Below are 20,187 nucleotides of genomic sequence, written 5' to 3' on the forward strand. Positions count from 1 at the left end.
AAACCCAAAGCATTACCTTTCCCTCAAAATTATCCATTCTAACTTTTTTTTACTTTTAAGGCTACCATCATCATTCCAGTCATCCAAGCTCACAGATTAAGGGGTCACCATTGGCTCTTCTTTCTCATTTGTCCCATCCCCTCACCCTATTCAATCAAGTCTTGTTATTTCTTAATACCTTTTATATCTACCCCTTCTCTCCTCTGACACTAAACCTACTCTGGTACAAGTCCCTCATCACCTCACATCAGGACTATTACAATAATAGTTTGTTGGTTGTTTTCCTGCTTCAAATCTCTCCCTCTCCATTTCCAAACTATCTTCTACTTTGCTATCCAATTGATCTTCCCAAAATTCAAGTGTGACCATAGAACACCCCATCTACATTCAACAGACACTAGTAGCCCCTTATTACTTCCAGGATCAAATATAAAATCCACTGTTTGTTAGTTGTTTGTATGATGTCTCCCTCATTAGATTGTGAACTCCTTGAGAGGATTTGCTGTTTTTGCTATTCTTTATCTCCAGTACTTGACTCATTGCTTGTACATAGTAGTCATGTATTAAAAGACAGATAATTGATTATATCTTTCCTATCAGTTCCCTTCTCTCTGCTGCTACAGCCACACTGAGGTCATATCCTCACCCTTTCTCACCTGGACTATCAAAATGACTTAATTGGTGTCCCTGACTTGTCTCTCCCCTTTCTAATTCATCCTTCAATAGCTGTCAAAGTGATTTTCTTTAAATGCAGGTTTGACTGTCTTTCTTCAGCTCCATAAGCTACAGTGATGAAGAACCAACTTGTTTGATTTTTAAAGATCTTAAAACTTGACTGCAATGTATCTTTCAGAACACTATACATTCCTGTATTCTACAGTCTTGCTAAACTGGTCTTTATCTCTGTTCCTCACCCTCAGAACCCGATCTCTCCTATTGGTGCTTTTCCACTGCTAGTGGAAGGAACTCACTTTTGCCTCAATTAGTCCCTCATTTCTTTCAAAACTCAAATCAAGGGGCAGCTAGGTGGTGCAGTGAATAGAGCACTGGCCTTGGAGTCAGGAGTACCTGGGTTCAAATTCGGTCTGACACTTAATAATTACCTAGCCGTGTGGCCTTGGGCAAGCCACTTAACCCCATTGACTTGAAAAATCTAAAAAAACCCCAACTCAAATCAAACATCACTTTTTATGAGAACTTTCTTGATCCTAACTGAAACTGCTCTATTTATTCTGAATATAATATGTACATATATTTGTCCATGTATGCATATACATATTGTACATAAATGTGGATGTATATGTGTACATGCCATAACCCCCCCAAAAGAATGTAAATCCCTAGAGAATAGGGGATCTGTTCATTACCCATTCATAGCCTCTATCCTAGATACATGTGCTGATATATTCATTAAATTGGCTTCTTATTCAATGAAACATAACATAAATTTTCCCTTCACTGCTTCCATCACTTTTCCCAAGATGAATAGTTAGGTCAATCCCTTTTGAACAAGTACTGAGAATTTTCTGTAGGGTAAATACAATATAGCACAATGTTATCTGCAAATAAGAGTATCTAAAAATCCTTTCCATCACTAGAAATTTTGCTTCTGGGTTTTGTGCAAGAAATGTATCATTGGTGGATAAAGCACCAGCCTTGGAGTCAGGAGTACCTGGGTTCAAATCCGGCCTCAGACACTTAATAATTACCTAGCCGTGTGGCCTTTGAGCAAGCCACTTAACCCCATTTGCCTTGCAAAAACCTAAAAAAAAAAAAAAAGTATCATTGGGGCAGCTACGTGGCACAGTGGAGAGAGCACCAGCCCTGGAGTCAGGAGTACCTGGGTTCAAATCAGGCTTCAGACACTTAATAATTGCCTAGATGTGTGGCCTTGGGCAAGCCATTTAACCCCATTGCCTTGCAAAAAAAAAAACCCTAAAAAAATGTATCATTACATTAGTGGACCCTTTCAATAAGACTATTTTCCTGTTTCATGTCAATACTCAGTGTATCATTGAAAGAAATGATCACCATGGATGCATGTCTTAGGATCTTATATAATATTTTTCTTTTTAGGTTTTTGCAAGGCAAATGGGGTTAAGTGGCTTGCCCAAGGCCACACGGCTAGGCAATTATTAAGTGTCTGAGGCCGGATTTGAACCCAGGTACTCCTGACTCCAAGGCCGGTGTTTTATACACTAAGCCACCTAGCCGCCCCCCTTATATAATCTTAGCATGATTGAGTGGTCACTTAAGGAAATACCTTTGTTGGCTAAACTCAGTTTATCAAGTCCAATAGGTTCTTCTATTCCCTACATATCAGTCAACTGCATCATAGGGAATATGAGGTCTACTGGAGAAAGCTACCTACAGAAGCTGGACAATTTCCTTCTTTCATCAAGTATAACCTTCATTCCTATTTGGAGATCACTCCTATAACAGAAATGTGAGAAATAACATAAGAATCTGTAGTTTCTGATATTTTTTAAAGTGGCCTCTCTCCGTAGTAATAATACCATCTATGGTTTTAAATTTTTTAGTAATCTTCCTATTTGAAAAGCAATTGCCAACTGCCTTCAAAATGTGTCACTTCCAAGATGGATTTCCTTCGAATCTATTTGGTTGATTCTGGCTTTTTTTTCCTAATAATTTTCTTACTTACTATTGCTGTTTGCCTAGTTTATTGATTCCTGACTTGAGATTCCAAGTGTGACAAATTCCACTATCAGTGATTTTTAAAAGCAGATCACAGAGAGGCTGGCATATTTCTTCCTTTTCACAACTATTTGGATTAAGCCTCATGCAAACTTTAAAGCATTATATAAGCTATTACAAATGATTGGGAGAATAACCTGGCTTGTGTGAGTCTCGTGTCAAGTCCTCTTATAAAGCATGTATCTTCCATTGCTTTGTGAGATAATGCTCTTCAAAATCATCCACCTCCTCTGGTATTTGGTAACTTATACGCCACTTTGTTAACTAAGTTGGCACTTCTCCCTCCTTAGCAAGATCAAATATTTGTAGATTCAATTGTTCCTGGACTTTTCCTGATTTTGGCAACCAGATGAGGTGGGTCACAGGCACAGGGCCTGGAGTCCAGACAACTCACGTTCAAATCTGGTCTCATGACACTTACTACTTAAGTCATTTAACTTGTTTGCCTCAGTTTCCTCATCTGTAAAATGGGGACTAGAGCAGTGCCTAGCACATAATAAACATTCCATAATTATTATATTACTTTCCATCATTTAAACTTTTCTAAGAATTAGAGATAGTCTTTATTTTTGTTCATTCTTATTTTTCTACACCTTTCCCATGTAACACCTTCTAATTGGTAGGTTCAAAAACACGTTGATCTCACCTAGGTAAAAGGATATGAAATAGGCCATTTTACAAAGGAAGAAATACAAGCTAGCAACAAAAACATGAAAAAATGCTTCAAATAATGTTTAAAGAAAAATGTATATTGAAGCAGCTTTGGGGGTTCTAGCAGGATTGGTAAAGGTGACAAGGAAACTGATAAATGATGAGAAGGATCACTGGGGAACAGGTACATTAATGCATCATTTTAATATCTACAACAAAATGAAACTGAGAATGTTCTTTGGTCTAGCATTGCCACTCAGTCAAAACTTTTAACTTTCAATTACAGTCAAAATATCAGTACTGTATCAATTTATCTTTAGGCAAAGACTACACATTTAGAGTATCAATCAATGAACATTTATTAAGCATCCCCTGTAAGCCAGATACTGTGCTCAACACTAGATAAAAAAAAAAAAGTAAAAGCAAACCCTGTCCTCAAGGAACTTACATTCTAACAGAAAAGACAACATATTAACAACATAGGTACTATGGAAGATGGCTTTTGAGCTGAGCCTCGAAGGAAGTCAAACATTCTAAGAGATGGAACAGAGTTTCAATAATGGGGGGGGAATTAAAGGAAAGGCATACAGATGGCAAATGAGGTGCTATGTGAGAGGAACAGCAGAGAAGCCAGTAAGGCATGGACAATGTGAGAGGGAAAATAATGCCCAAGACTCGAAAGGTAGGAAAGGGTGAACTGGGAAGAGCTTTAAGTGCAAAGGAATTCATCATTGATCTTAGAAATTGTAGGAAGCTGTTAATGTTTGGTAGTGCAGGGGTGGGGGATGAATAGGTGACTTATACTTTAGGAAAATCACTTTTCTTCCTAGAAAATGGATTGGAATGGGGAGAGTCAAGGCAGAAGACCAGTTAAGAGAGTTCTTACAAGAGTCCTGGTGAGAGGTGATAAGTCTCAACTACATCCAAGTTTACAGATGATCTAAGAATTGGTTAAGCTTAGCATTCTCATTTCCATTTTCTACTGGAGCAACAGTATTAATAAGGGGGTTGGAAGGGGTCCAGGAGATTGAAGGCCATTTTGTACTTTGATCTGTTTCCATGAATCATGGAGCTGAAAAAAGAAAAACAACTTTGATGATTCTCTCTCAATTTAGCTTGAGATATCCTTGAAAAGCAGACCCAGCTGATGGATGAACCCATCCATATTATAAAATCTTCCAACTTGGCAGAATGCATATGAGCCGTACTCCACCAGTACAACCTTCAAGGGGGCAGGGTCACCTCTATACTATCATGAGGAATTAGAATTTGGTCAAGGTACTACTTGTAGTGATCTATCCTTTATAATTTAAGCCAACAGATTTACTACTTGAGATTAAGACAGACTCTTCTTTAATGCTGTCTTTTATTTATAAACACAGAATGTCTATTTACTTCAGTTATACCTGCAGGTTGCCCACTAAGCTTCTCTAGCTCTCCCTATGAAGAGGTGTCTATATGCACTGGTGGAGGGAGTAGTGACATAGAAGAAACCAAAGATGCTTGATAACAAGAAGTATGTTTCTTGGTAAAAAAATGTTTTGAAAATTCAAAGAAAACCATAGGAAAAAATGCTCTGAATCACTTATTAGAGAAATGCAAATTCAAACAACTCACATCTCACAGACAGCACTGGTCAGTGCTGAAGATATGGGAAAACTGGGACCTGATGCAATGTTGGTGGAGCTTTCTGGAGAGCAATTTGGAACTATGCCCCAAGGGTATTAGAACTGTGGAGACTCTTTCACCCAGCAATACCACTACTGGGTCTGTGTCCCAAAGAGATGATAAAAAGGGAAAAAGACCCACATGTTCACAAATATTTCTAGCAGTTCTTTTTTTGCAGTGGCAAAGGATTGGATATTGAGGGAATGCCCATCAATTGGGGAATGGTTGTTATGGAATACTATTGTTCTAAAAGAAATCATGACCAGGAGGGACTTCAGGAAAGCCTGGACAGACTTCAATGAATTGATGCTGACTGAAGTGAGCAAGCAGCACTGTCCACAATTAAAGTAATATTGTATGATGATCAACCACGACAGACTTAGCTCTCCTCAGCAGTACAGTAATATGAGTCAATTCTAAGACTTGTGATGGAAAATACCATCCATATCCAGAGAAAGAACTATGAAGTCAAAATGAAGATCAAAGCATACTATTATCATGATTTTCTTTCTTTCTCCCCTTTTGTTCTATTCTTTCATAATGACTAATATGGAAATATGTTTAAGTGATTGCACATATATAACCTATATCAGATTGCTCAACATGTTGGGAAGGGGAGGGAGAAAAATTTGGAACTCAAAATCTTTTAAAAATTGATGTTGAAAACTACACACACACACACACACACACACACACACACACACACACACACATATATTTGGAAAAAATAAAATATGATTAAGTGAGGAAAGAAAAAAGGAATTCAGATAAGATGTAAACATTAACCCCATGGAAGAATTTAGTATAAATGATGGGAAACAGTGCTACATGTTCTTTTGGAGACTCTTCTCTCCCTAGCCCTGGCAGTGCAGTCACTGCGCTAGTCTCACTGCTCATTCTGGCCTGGGTATTATATAGCCCTCCTTTCACCAGACTGGGGACCCTCTAAATCCAGTAGCAGGTTTACCATCACAATGCCAGATTTAATAAAGGCACTTGATTTGCTGCAGGTCTGCAGCAAGCTCAGAACTCCTAGATTCAAGTAGTCACAAGCCTTGATCTCCCTTAGTAGCAAGGATTATAGATGAGAGCTACATTTCTGATATTAAAATAATTTGTTATAAAGAATTATCCTGAGTGTTTATAAAAATTACTTTAAGACATACTTTGTAAAATAATTAAAAGAATTCTTATTTTTGATTTAATACAAAACCCAAGTTCTTAAATTTAAAAAGTTATTTATTAAGTTCTATAGTTCTGTAGAAACTGAAAACAACTGAACAGTTGGGCTCTGTTGCAACTTTTTTTTTTTGCATGGGATCTTCAAGCTATCAGATTTATATTTCCCCCCAAACTAACATGCTTATTTTGATACTTAATATTATTATTAATACTAATTTGTATCATAAGCATTTCTACCCCATCTTTGAAATTAGTAAAAGCAAATTTAATAAACATTATTAAATAATTTTTGACATGCACAAAATTTAAGGTAAATGGTTAGAAATATAGATGAACAGTAAATATGTACATGTGTGTGGACTCAGCCATTTGAAATAAAAGAAATTAATTATTCTAGTAGGTTTAATACAGAGAATGTATTTACACTGATTTCAGGTAACTAATTTTTCATAAAACTTCAAACACCCAATTCCAAATCTTCCAGTTCCTGTAGGAGAGCTGTTTCTTTCTGGATCTTCTCCATCTGGAAAATTTTAAAATATTACACTGAGCTTATTCAAGGTGGAAAAAATACAGAAAGAGAAAGCCATTAATTCTTTTTAATCTGTTAACAAGAATTCCACACATTTAAAGAAAAAGAATTTCCTATATGATAAGAGAAAGGATCGATACCATATTCTCTTGGGAAAAAGGGATTTCTAAAACTTAAGTTTTAAAACTCCAACTTAATCTTACTAGTATTTGCATACAAATTCTATTAATATACTAGTAAGAAAGGGTACTGCCTATCTGCCTCCTCTTTGGCCCTTTATATAAAGGAGGGATAAGAGCAGGGCTGCACCCTGCAACTAAGAAGAGTTGACAAGAAGGTCCAGGGTGCATCAGTTATGCAGGGATCTACTTAAGGCAATTGGTGGAAGAAGGGAGGCAGCCCATGAGCCTCAAGTTCAGAGGAAATAGTGAAATAAATAAATAGAAAATTGCCATGATTTTCAGTGACTGTCCAGAGGGTGGCATATATTTATATAATCTTATATTGGTTTTTTGGTGAAAATCTAGCAATTGAGCAAGAACCTGTGATTTAAGTGTGATCACTCCCTGAATTGATGGCTCTGGCAAATTCTCCATACTTTCTTCAGGAAATGGTTTTTCTGAATTCTCATATGTTATATGTATATTTATTAAACAAATGAATACATATGTATATTCATACACACTCACATATATACATATAGATATATGATATATCTATATGGATATAAGCATACATATGTCTACCTCTATATGTATATTTGGGACTGGAGAGAAATCTACTGCCAGCAGCTAGCTTGTGGGGGCAATGTGTACATTGTCACTCTTTCTAGCTCAACAGTCAGGCAGACTTGATCATTCACTAATTGTTTTGTTCAGGGTCACCTCCAGATCACAAGGCATTAAAAAAAGACTTCCAGGGAAACTTGACTTGTAAAATTATTTTAGAATGATACATTTATTTTAAAATAAAAAAGACTTTTAAGAATTTATATGCTGCCTTATCTGATAATTATGTCAGAAAAATAGCCTAAAAAGGAACTATGACCCCAAAAGAAGACAGAAGGTAATTACCTGATTTTTCTCCAGTTGTTTACCACTAGCTGCTTGTTCTTTCAATTGTTCAATTGCTTTCAGTTTCTGTTAAAAGAAAATAATCTGATTAAGGGGGAAAATAAGAAAATAGAATTTTAGAAGACTTAGTCATTACATACAAACTGATTTTTTTAAAAAGATGTGAAATTGGAATAAGGCCAATTCAATCATCCTATTTAAATCAAATCCTATTAAATCAAAATACTGTAGCAGATGTAACAGGATGGAGTTCATTTTTAAAAATGTTAGGTATCATTGGCAATGTTAAAAAATGTAGCATACTATTTTTTTTCCCTTAGGTTTTTAAGGCAAACAGGGTTAAGTGGCTTGCCCAAGGCCACACAGCTAGGTAATTATTAAGTGTCTGAGACCGGATTTGAACCCAGGTACTCCTGACTCCAGGGCCGGTGCTTTATCCACTACGCCACCTAGCCGCCCCTGTAGCATACTATTTACAAAGTTTTAAAGAAGCTACTGAAATTTGAGTGAGGAAAAGTAAGTTTTTAAAAACCATAAACCGAATGTCTCTTTCTTGGCTACATAGAGCCAACTAAGTCTATGGGGCAAAGCATGCTATGAATCACAGTGCACTGGTGAAGGCTGCCAGGGACACACCTGCAGCTGACCTGGACACCCAAGTATCACTCAAGCAATGCAGGGGGTAAGGATAGTACATCAACAATAACATTAAATACAATGGATACTGATTTTTTGTTAAAAGAGAAATAAAGAGCCCATGAACTTAAAAATAACTGGAAAGATTAAAACTCAATGGGAGGGGCGGCTAGGTGTCGTAGTGGATAAAGCACCGGCCTTGGAGTCAGGAGTACCTGGGTTCAAATCCGACCTCAGACACTTAATAATTACCTAGCTGTGTGGCCTTGGGCAAGCCACTTAACCCCATTTGCCTTGTAAAAATCTAAAAAAAAAAAAAACAACAACAAAAAAACACCTCAATGGGAGCTCAGCCCACCAAAGGTGGAGAGAGACTTCAGAGGTCTGTCCTTTGTCCCTGGAACAGGACTCTGGGGCTCTGACCACATTCAGATCCTGATTGCAGTCTAGGGCACCACAGAACAGGCCCCCCCCCCCACCTCAGCCCTGTGACAGAGGGGAGTGAATATGGTCATTCACAGACCAGGAGGGAAGACAGAACTTCACACATGAAGATCCTTGTGGGGAGGGTCCCAATAATACTCAAAAAACTCAAGAAGCACCCCAAAACCAGGCACAGGCTAGAGAAATGAGTAAACAGAGAAAAAAGAAGAACACCATTGAGAAATACTTTGTCTATGATCCCAAGAAGTATCAAAATACTCAATCTGAAGATGAGGAAGTACAAGCTCCTCCATCTAAAGACTCCAAGAAAAATTGGGAAAAGAATTGAGAGATGCAGGAAAAACATGAAAAAGAAGTTAGCAGCTTAGTCAAAGAGATCCAAAAAAAAAAAAATACTGAAGAAAATAACATGTTAAAAAACCAGCCTAGGTCAAATGGATAAGACAGTTCAAAAAGTTATTGAGGAGAAGAATGCTTTAAAAAAAGCAGAATTGAGAGGTGGCTAGAGCACCGGCCCTGGAGTCAGGAGTACCTGAGTTCAAATCCGGCCTCAGACACTTAATAATTACCTAGCTGTGTGGCCTTGGGCAAGTCACTTAGCCCCATTCCCTTGCAAAAACCTAAAAAAAAAAAAAAGCAGAATTGGCCAGATGGAAAAAGAGATAAGAAAGTTCTCTGAGGAAAACAAATCCTTCAGATATAGAATGGAACTAAAGGAAGCAGATGACTTTGTGAGAAGTCAAGACACAATACTTCAACATCAAAAGAATGAAAAATTAGAAGAAAATGTGAAACATCTCATTGAAAAAACAACTCATCTGGAAAACAAATTCAGGAAAGATAATTTAAAAATTACTGGGATATGGGGCAGCTAGGTGGTACAGTGGATAGAGCACCGGCCCTGGAATCCAGAGTACCTGTGTTCAAATCTGGCTTCAGACACTTAATAATTACTTAGCTGTATGGCCTTGGGCATGCCACTTAACCCCATTGCCTTGCAAAAAAAAAACTAAAAAAAAAATCATTGGGATACCTGAAAGTCATAATCAAGAAAAGAGCCTTAACCTCATTTTTAAAGAATTTCTAACAGGAAAATTGCCCAGATATCTAGATGCAGAGGGCAAAATAGAAACTGAAAGAATCCACCGATCTCCCCCAGAAAGAGATCCCCCCCCACCAAAAAAACCCAGGAATATTATAGTCAAGTTCCAGAACTCCTAAGTCAAAGAGAAAATATTACAAGCACACACAATTCAAATACCATGGAGCTGCAGTGAGGATCATACAGGACTTAGCAGGAACTACATTAAAAGCTTGTAGGGCTTGGAATATAATATTCCAGAAGGCAAAAGAGCTTGGAATACAACCAAGAATCAACTACCCAGCAAAACTGAACATCCTCTTCCAGGGAAAAAGATGGACTTTCAAAGAACCAGGGGAATTTCAATTGTTCCTGCTGAAACAACCAGAGCTGAACAGAAAGTTTGACCTTCAAATACAGGACTCAGATGAAGCATAGAGATTGGAGGAGAGGGGCAAAATATGAGGGACTTAATGATGATGAACTGCATGTATTCCTGCATAGAAAAATGATACTGATAATATTCATTTAATAGAGCAGGTAGAAACAGCCTTTTTAGATGAAGCACAGGAGAGAGCTGAATTTGAAGATATAATATATTGTAAAAATGAAGTCAATGGATAAAAGGGAAATGTAATGAGAGTAAGAGAAAGGAGAGGTGGAATAGGCTAAGATATTTCATATAATAAGATTTTTTTTATTACAATGAGCTATTGCAATGATATGGAAGGGGAGGAGGTGAAGGGGAATGAGGGAACCTTTGCTCTCATCAGAGGTGGCTAGGAGAGGAAACAGCATTGTATACTCAATGGGGTATAGACATCTAGAGTAAGAAGGAGAGAAGTGGGACAGGGGGAAGGGGGGAAGTGAGTGATGGAGGAGAGGATGGATTGTGGGGGAGAGTGGTCAGATATAACACATTTTCTTTTTGACTTCTCACAAGTGGTTGGGATTGGGTGGCCTGTCTGGGACCACTGGGTTGGGTGGTTGCTGGGCCTTAGGAGTGGCATGTGGGCTCGGGGCCTCTTGAACCCAGGGCCGATGATCAGTCTGCTGTGCCAGTCAACTACCCTACAGCACATTTTAAGAAGAGGGACAGAGGGAAAGGAGAGAGAAAATATAGTATATGGTAGTGGGAAGGTATGAATGGAGGGAGCTGTGATCAGCAACAGCAATGGTGGAAAAAATATGGAAGTAACTTTTGTGATGGACTTATCCTAAAGAATGTGATCCATCCAAGATAAGAGCTGGTGGTGTTGGAACACAGACTGAAGCACAATTTTTTTCTCTTTCCTTTATTTCTCATGAGGGTTTATACTTTTTTGGGGGAAGGGGTGTTATGTTTACTCTTAAACAAGAATATTTTAGTAATATTTCATCATTTGTACAAAAATAAAAAAGAAAAAATCAATGGGGAAACACTTTCAGCAGCTTTCAGACACTTTTAATAAAAGGACTTAAGTAAATATTAGTTAGAAATATTTCTATAAAGACAATTTATATTAAAATGTTAGCCCAAATCTTAAGAGCTTTAAGATAATTAATTATAATAAATTTAGAAAGTCAAAGGACAATGTGTAGTGGAGAACAGACTGACAACTAGAAAGGGAAGACAAAATCACTGCCTTTTTTCCCATGGCTCACTCCTCCTTTTCTTCTCCACATCCACTGCAGAGCAGCTGCTGTGTAATGAGTTACAGGCATGGAGGGGTTGGATAGACTCAGTGACTGAGAAATGCTGCTCACAAACCTTTCCTCATCAGTTCAAGCCTCACGGCATCACCCAATTTCCCAACTAAACCAAGCACCAAAGAACTCCAAGTGAATTCTCCAAATAATACAATGGAGAACTAAGGCACAATGAACTGGTTTATAGATTCAGCATCAACCTGGGCAAATCACCAAACTCCCAGTTTCCACTTTCTCATCCTCAAATGGAGCCAAGTACTGCTTTCACAATCTCCCAGCGTCAATGTGCCTCAGGTAAAACTGTTGCATAAGGCAGACATACTTGATCTAAGATGGAATTGCTGGTCAGTCCCTGGGGAGAAGACCAGAACCAGGGCCTTCTTCTCTTACAATTTCACAACATGGGAGGGGAGAATGAGCAAACTGAAAGCTTCTTACAAGCTACTTCTCTGTCAGTTTGCTTGTAGGAAAATTACATCTACTGATGATTCTCCCAACTATTCCTTCTACTCAGTTTCTGCTTATCTTTTAGTGAGAGGTCTGTTACCTTTCTCAGATTCTTGATTTTTTTGTCTACTTCAGGGTCTCCTGATGTTGGCAGAGAGACAACATTTCGTGGAGTGTTCTGCTGTGGAGCTGGGTTAAGATCCAAATCTTGACTGCCTTCACTTTTTGCTTCCTGTAGGAATTTATTTGTTAAATACAATTTTTCAAGGAAACAGAAACACTAAATTTTTCAACCACCATAGCCCAAATGTAGAAAATGCAGAAATCAAAATGTGATTTTATTGTTCATACACTGTCAGATATAAAATAAGGTCTGAACTGGAAGAATGAGTAAAGTTAAAATATTATCAGCAGGGGTAGCTATATGCTCATAGTCATATAAATAACAAGCACATCAAAAGGAAGTTCTTGGGAAATAACTGCTTTCCTCTAGTGACTAATCCGAATAACATGGTTCTTTCTACCGCTGTGGTGATAAAAGACATCTGGTTGGCTGGTGTCCTTTGTGCAAAAGTCTAAAGTGGAGTAGGTGTAGTATTTGGTATTTTTTCAAAGTGAAATCACAAAATTGTAAAAGACTGCTTTAGAGAAAAAAATTGAAATGAGGTCTAACTTCCTATGACAAAGAAGAAGAGTGTAATTTAAATCTCCAAATGGCTGGTAAAAGTAGGAGCTACTTTTCTTCTATAGGTATAAAGAATTCAGTAATAGTAAAATACTTTGTGACTTTAAACTTAAGTAAATGTTTTGATTTTCAATCCTAAAGTAACCAAGGTAAGTAAATTAGCTCATATGCCAACAACTACATCTCATTGTTCCTGATCTGACAATTACTTGGGGAAGATCTATGCCTAATAAAAAGAAATCTTTTTGGTCAAACCTCTTACTCAAACTGATTGTATTTGTAAAACTGGCACTGATTAAACAAGTGACTCCTTATCTTGTCAGTTGGCAGCTGCTCTGAGACTAAACACATCTGGTAAGTTAATGAAACCAAGGCCATGTGGCCAAGCCTGCTCTGGGGTCAGAGTCAACCTTGCTTTACTTCATGGCTACAAATAAAATGAACTTCAGCAAGCCATCTCATCAATGTGGGCCAAAAGGTGCATTCCTAAAGAAAATGTGAGGGGCTTCATGAGGACAAAAGTAGGTTAGCCTAGATAATGTGAATCCTTGCAACAATAGGATGTTGTGATAATTCAGAGCCAATTCATCAATATCTCTTCACCCAAGCAGGGGAAACTGGGTTTTATTTCAGTTATATTCTTTAAAATAGACCTTGTGTCTTCCACTTTATGGTTTCACTTGGAAAATATTTTTTTCTATCTTCTTAACAGAAAAACCCGTGTTTTATGAATATGCTATTATTGGCATCATTATTTTTTTTCTCAATTAAAAAACACATTCAATGTCACATCATCTCAGGTAAAATAACAATTAAAAACCCAATCAGAGTGAGCTCAGTAGCAATAGCAGTAGTAGCAGCAGCAGCAGCAGTAACCCACCCCAGTACCTGTTTTGCAGCTTTCTTTGCCTCATGTTTTCTTTGATTTTTCAGAGCTGTTTTAGAGAGTAGCTTCATGTTCTGAGGCAGTTCCTCCTCATGCTACAAAAAACAGAAAACCACCATTATGAAAAGGGTCCTCCATGCTGTCAGTCCTAGAGAACAGCCAAGTCTACATGTTTCCACACAGTCCATAAGAAATGTATTCACATTTCTTAGAATACAAAGACCTCTGCAAAAGAGCTCATCTATTAATTGTGATGTGGCCCTGGAGCCAACCCAGGTCCTCTGAGACCATAACAGCAAAACTCTGGCAGGTCTCCCATCTTGGAGAAGCTCCGAGCAAGGGTCCGGCAAGGGCTCCAGGGACTCATGTACCACCAGGGCTGGCCATCAAGGGGTCATTTTCTTGGCCAGAAACCACGTCTCGAATTGAATGAGCTATGTCAAAGTAATCATCTCAGATACAAAATATATTGACAGTGACAAAGCCCCAGGTCTTTCTGAAGCAGTAAGTACTAGTAAACATTTAAAAACTTTTATCGGTAAATAAAATATTTCAAATGTTAGACTGGATTTAATTAGGCTTTTCATCCAAGCTAACATATGATAGCTCTCAGCTATATGAGAGTTGGCAGAATCTACTTCCTTCTGTGAAACAATGGATCTTTTCTTAGTAATTCTGTTGATATCTAACTCTTATGAAATCAGACAATGGAAATAACTTCTGGGAGGCCTTTTCTGCTAAGACCTTTGACAAACATAATCCAAAGCACACTTATTTTCTTTGCATAAACGGTTAGTTAATTTATTAGAACCTTCTTTCTAAAATATGAGGCAAGAGGATTATCAATAAAAGCTATAAAGCCATACTGAGGGGAGGAGTAAAAGCAGAGGCTCACTTGCTAATCTGGATTTAATTCAATGGAATATATTCACTGTTGTCTGAAATGCAGAGATACTTCCTTTCCTTCATGAAGCTAAAAACCAAGTCATGTGTTCTAATCTGGGATAACTGGGCAGCCAGAATGGCATAGAAGATAAAGCACCAGACCTAGAGTCAGGAAGAATCATCTTAATGAGTTCAAATCTGGCCTTAGACACTATTGGTAATTGTGTGACTTTCAGCAAGTCACTTAACCCTGTTTGCCTCAGTTTCCTCATCTGTAAAATGAGCCGGAAAAGGAAATGGCAAACTACTCCAGTATCTTTGCTAAGAAAAACCTCAAATGGCATTATGAAGAGTTGGACACAACTGAAAAATGACTGAACATCAACAATACAAAACTAGAAAAGTGACCACTTCTACCACCAAACCATACATGCTACATTCCTACAATGAACAACTACATTCTGGTCATGGAACAGTCTCTTATATGATAAGCAACCTAAGTCAGAAGTGGCTACAATAAAATGCTCTCCTTTCTTCCCATGATTTCCCACCACAGATATGCCACAGTCTCTTACACATATAACCATAGCCCCTTTTATTCCTATCCTAAGGATTAGTCAACCAGAGTAGTGTTGACACAGTTCAAGTCTGTTCAGATTTAAGCTTCTTTTATCTCATACTACATTCAGCAACAACAATAATAATCACTTTGCATGTTTATAGATTGCTTTCAGGGTTTGAAAAGAACTTTATTCATAATAATTTTGTGAGGCAAATAAGTGTTAGAATTCTTATGCTAATTTCACAGATGAAGGAACTAAAATTTGGCTTATGATTCCAGCAAGTAAATGGTCGGGGGGGGGGGGGGGGTGCGCTGAATTCAGAATTCCTGGCTCCAGGTCCTTACATTCACTTGATTCTGCTGCTTCTGCAAATCCAGTTCTAGTCCAAATAAAACTCAGAAAGAAAATGCTGAATGTTGAAAAATCTGAGAATGGGGTCAGAATAACAGCAGTCATTAAAAAAGTTATTTATAGAAGGTAAAATTTGGTAAGATTTAATTAACTCTTTCAGGTCATCAGAATGCTATCTGGCACAAAACTGAGAGTATACCTCTCTTTAAGCATGTGAAAAAATATTTATTACTTGAATGTTAAATTATAGATGAGATTTACATAATGCAGGAACAGACTATTTCTTTCATTTCTTTTGTATATATATACCAAGGACATTGAGCATTGTTCTAAATACTTGATTACTTGAGAATTTTCTGCATAATAAAAGATTATAGAATCTTTCCATAATACTTTTTGACAATTAGCTGAGTTATTTAAAATTTTTCAACTTAGGAAAAAAAAATTGACTGATGTAAAGCCCTGTAATGCAGCCTGGGGTCCTGAGATGGTGACCACAAGTGCACCTTTGAACTGGGGCAGATCTGAGCCAACTCCCACCCATCAAGGAAAGTCTCCTCTCAAAATGACAGACCCATTACAAAGTTAAGGAAAAGGCTTGAATTTTCAGCCTTTTAAATACTTAAAAAAATATGATCTAGGGGGGAAAAGTCTACCAACTTGACTTCATTAATTCAATCATCATTCATTTCACATCTTCTATGGATAAGTTGTTGGTGCTGGGTACTGGAGATGGAAAATACAAAAGAATGTCCCTCTTCTCCAGAAAATTTAATAGAGAAACAGGATCCATTCACCAAAAAAATGTAGCACACTTCCAAATGAAAGAAGACTAGGAGAGTACATACTGAGAAGCAGGAGAGATTAACTGGAGTGAGAGCTCTGTGAGCTTTGCTCTGGAAGGGTTACCAAGGGAGCTTCAAGCTCATCCTGTTTGTTAATTATCTTCTGTGTACAAGAGGTCAAACAAGGAACCAGGCCCCTGTAAGACTTTCTACCCTTCACAACCTCATATGAGTCTTCAAGATTCAGAAGATAGGGCTGCTGATGCTTCTGCTTTTCCCCACAGGCAAGAGAATAATGTCAACAAAGATGATGCTATCACACAGCAACTCCTAAGATAGAATCTGCTCTTTCTTAGACTCAACAGCACCCCAGGAAAATAATACATTTTGTCTTACCTTTGTTTACAAGAAGTCAGGAAGTTCAAAAGGTCAATTAAGTTACTGACCAGTTATTTGATAAGTGGGAAACAGTATCTCTAAATAGTCAGCCACTGTTACCGAGGTTGGGGGCTTATGGAAATAAAAATATTTTAAACTGAACAGCAAAAGATACAGGAAAAAAAATTAGAATTGAAATACTTGAAGGGCTTTAACCCAAACTATTCATGAAGGAAATCAGCATTCAGATACACCTGACAAGTTGTCATCTAAGTGCTGTTTCCAAGAGAACCCCTCATTTCTCTACGGCAGCTCATCTCAATTGTTAGTAAACCCAAAGTCATTTCTTGGTCATTTTTCCATACTGTTTTCAGCTCTGCCTCTTGGAGCTAATCAAATCAAGTCAAGAAGCATTATGAAGCACACAAATCTCTCAACTTACCAGCTTGGAGCTAGTTACGGGTTTGTTTCTTAAGGCTGGGGGTATGTAAGCCTTTGCAACCTTAGACTCCACCTCCGGCACTTCACTTGGGACTGCTTGGTAAGTTACTGCTTTTGCTGGGAATACTCCATCCAAAAAGGGCTGCCAAGACACCTGCCATATTTCTGCATTTGATGGCACATCATACTTGTGTAGAATTGAACCAGTGTAATGCCAAATCTTGTATCCATTACTAACACGTAACCTTGGAGCACATGTAGCAGTTACAATATGTTCTCCGTCTGGGCACCAGGCAAAGTATGTTGAATCTGAAGCCACTGGTTTGGAAATAAGTTTGTAGTTTTTAACGTCCCACACTTCCATCTGTCCCCGGAGATTTCCAAACCCAGCAAGTACTAATATATGTCCATGCGGGCTGTAGTAGGCTGCATTTCGAGGACCAGTTCCAAAATCAAACACGGGATCGCACTTCAAATTGAAAATTGTAGCTTTGGCTGGCATAAACCCATAAACGGCACAAAACTCAGTGGAACTGGAATTCCATACTACATCATATATGGGACCATTTTTTGCTAAAAGAAGAATGCAAAACCCATATTATTAATAAAAAGAAAACATTAATAGAAAACTCAAAAGAGCAAGTTCAAGAACATGTCAGTTGGTAAAGCTAACTGACTGAATGTGCCAACAGAGTGTTTTTCAGAGCAAAACTGTATCAAACTTCAAGTCTGTAATTGCTGATGGACATTGTTAGCAATAAGAGGTGATGCAATGGCATAGCTAGTGAACAGGACTGAGAATCAGGAGACTGGGCTTCAGTCTGTCTCATTTCTTATATGTTCTAGCAGCACAACGGTAGGCAGGCCAGTGCACCAGGATAGATGACAGAAAGTGCCAGTTTCAAGCTCTTAGTAATATGGTCCACAGAAGCTGGTATACAAAGTTACTTTTGCTATTTGCACAAATAATTTGAAATAGGTGGCCGAATGATAAACTGGGTTTTTTTGGTCAAATTTAAAATACAATCAGATTCTATTTAAGTCTACAGAGTGGAAGTATATCAAAACAACAATCTAATTACCTACTCTAATGTTTTGAGGATCAAGTGAGAAAATGTAGGTAAAGTACTTTTTTAAATCTTAAATCCTTATTAGTTACCATTATTATTCATAATGAAAGATGGCAGTGTATCGAAGGTTGGTTGTTAAGTTTGGTCTTTTTGCTCATCCAGATTCGCATCTACACTGAAACTGCCACTAGGCTCTAAAGAATAAAATCCACTGGACAAGCAAAGGCCCTGAGCTAATGCAGATCCTCTCTTTCCAATGAAACCCACTAAGGATCCCAATGCCTCACACCATGCCCCACAACCCTTCCTGCATGTTATCTCTTCCAATTAGAATGTGAGTTCTTGAAGAGCAGGGAATATCTGTCTTCTATTTGTATTTCCAGAACTGGGCACAGTGCTGGATATGTTGCAAATGCCTAAAATTCACTTTTCCATGTTGTTCTAGTCTCACTAGGCTAACTTGCCTTTGTAACATACTACAAATAATTATTTTATTTAGCAGCAAAATAATGATCACTTACAAGTTTTGGATCCCCTAGCAAAGAGTTGGGATAGCTTGGTTCCAAATTTCTGACACCAACATAAATAATGCTTGGGGATTAACTTTCCATTGTTTAAATGAAAGAATATTAAAATTTTTGTTTATTTCTTCAATACTTTAAGGACCCCTGACTTCATTGGTGTGGGTCCTCCCTCACTGAAACAGATGGCAACCATCTATAAACAACTTGGTCAGCTGCCCTGAGACCAACAGAGGCCAGACCCTGCAGCCAATGCGGGGTGTGGGGTGTGGGGTGGTGGTGGTGGTGGTGAGCAACAACTCCAGGCTTAGCTAAGCTGACCTTCAACAAACTGAACTTTACTTTGGTAACATGAGAATATGCAGCTGTGGACCATTGGAATCTATCTTAAAACATGGAAAACATTAGCTGTGTGGCCTTGGGCAAGCCAATTAACCCCATTTGCCTTACAAAAACCTAAAAGAAAAAAACCATGGAAAATATTTAATTTCTCATTATTAAGTCAAAAATTTCCAATTACATCCAGTAGATGGCATTCTATCAAAGGGCCATGAATGAAGTACTTACGTAATTGCACTATAGCACTTTCTCCATTGGCTGCAATGTAGTGAAGAGTTTGTTCTCCATAATAAGAAGCTCCTGTCTTGTCAACATCTGTACTAGCAATTACTAATACAGCAGTGGCTATAAAATTAAGAAATTAAAATTTAAAAATGCAAACCAATCTGGAGCAATTAGTAAAACCTTAACCAATGTTAAGAGATCATATCTCATTTTGCATTAGGAAAGCACAGATCAATGAAAAGAAACTGACAGATTTGATAAATTGATAACAAAAAAAACTGCTTGACAAATGAGAAGAGATGGAACATGTTGATATACCTTTTTTATTCCACAGCATTGTCACCTTATCCGCCTTAAAGAAGCTTTTGTTTGCCAGAGCAGCATGAATCCCACTAAAACTGGGGTACTGGTACAGCCTCACAAATGATGGTGCTCCCTTGCTGCCAGGAACATAGACAGCCACCTGAGTCAACAAAGGACTAAGTTTTAGATTCTAAAACTTACAACAGATAGACCAGTAGGCATTGGAAAGTTGTATTTGTTAATAGAGTAGGCACCTTGCATGGTTGGGGTCCTGGTGATAACACAAAATCACTAATTTTTTGTAAATGGAGTTTGTTTGCAATTGTACCTGAAAAATCACAATTGGGAGTAGGTTAATGACAAAAGACAAAATGAACTCTTCAAACCCTCAGTTTTAAATAAAATATTACTGCCTTATAAAAGCTAATGCTACTTATATAAAAGCTCTTTACTTCATGCTTCTAAAATGAATTCTTACCAAGAATTGAACATGTCATAGCACTGACAATTGCAGGCTTTTTCCAGATTTTAATTAAAAAAAAAATCAAAAGGCTTTTTTTAACTTCATAATTCCAAATCAGCACAATACTAGCCTATCTACTGTTACATAAAGTCCAACACTTTGTGTGAGAGGGAA

The 20,187-nt window shown here is 37.7% G+C and overlaps 1 protein-coding gene across 3 annotated transcripts in view; it reads right to left on the reverse strand.

The window, feature by feature from the left end:
- The window catches only part of EIF2A (eukaryotic translation initiation factor 2A), a 51,091-nt gene that overhangs the window by 11,839 nt on the left and 19,065 nt on the right, over positions 1-20,187 (reverse strand). The window contains exons 7-15 of one of the 3 annotated variants that reach the window (XM_074191076.1): positions 19,805-19,878; positions 19,566-19,710; positions 19,251-19,367; positions 17,094-17,665; positions 13,692-13,784; positions 12,219-12,350; positions 7,822-7,887; positions 6,641-6,739; positions 2,210-4,438 (exon numbers count right to left, since the gene is read on the reverse strand). In XM_074191076.1, coding sequence (XP_074047177.1) covers positions 6,674-6,739; positions 7,822-7,887; positions 12,219-12,350; positions 13,692-13,784; positions 17,094-17,665; positions 19,251-19,367; positions 19,566-19,710; positions 19,805-19,878 — 1,265 coding nt within the window. In that variant the 3' untranslated portion in view covers positions 2,210-4,438; positions 6,641-6,673. Of the gene's footprint in view, positions 1-2,209; positions 4,439-6,252; positions 6,740-7,821; positions 7,888-12,218; positions 12,351-13,691; positions 13,785-17,093; positions 17,666-19,250; positions 19,368-19,565; positions 19,711-19,804; positions 19,879-20,187 lie in introns of those variants that run through there. The other 2 variants (XM_074191075.1, XR_012469343.1) reach the window with 2 other exon arrangements.

This window comes from Macrotis lagotis, chromosome 6 (assembly GCF_037893015.1).
Source record: "Macrotis lagotis isolate mMagLag1 chromosome 6, bilby.v1.9.chrom.fasta, whole genome shotgun sequence".
NCBI classification, from domain to species: domain Eukaryota; kingdom Metazoa; phylum Chordata; class Mammalia; order Peramelemorphia; family Peramelidae; genus Macrotis; species Macrotis lagotis.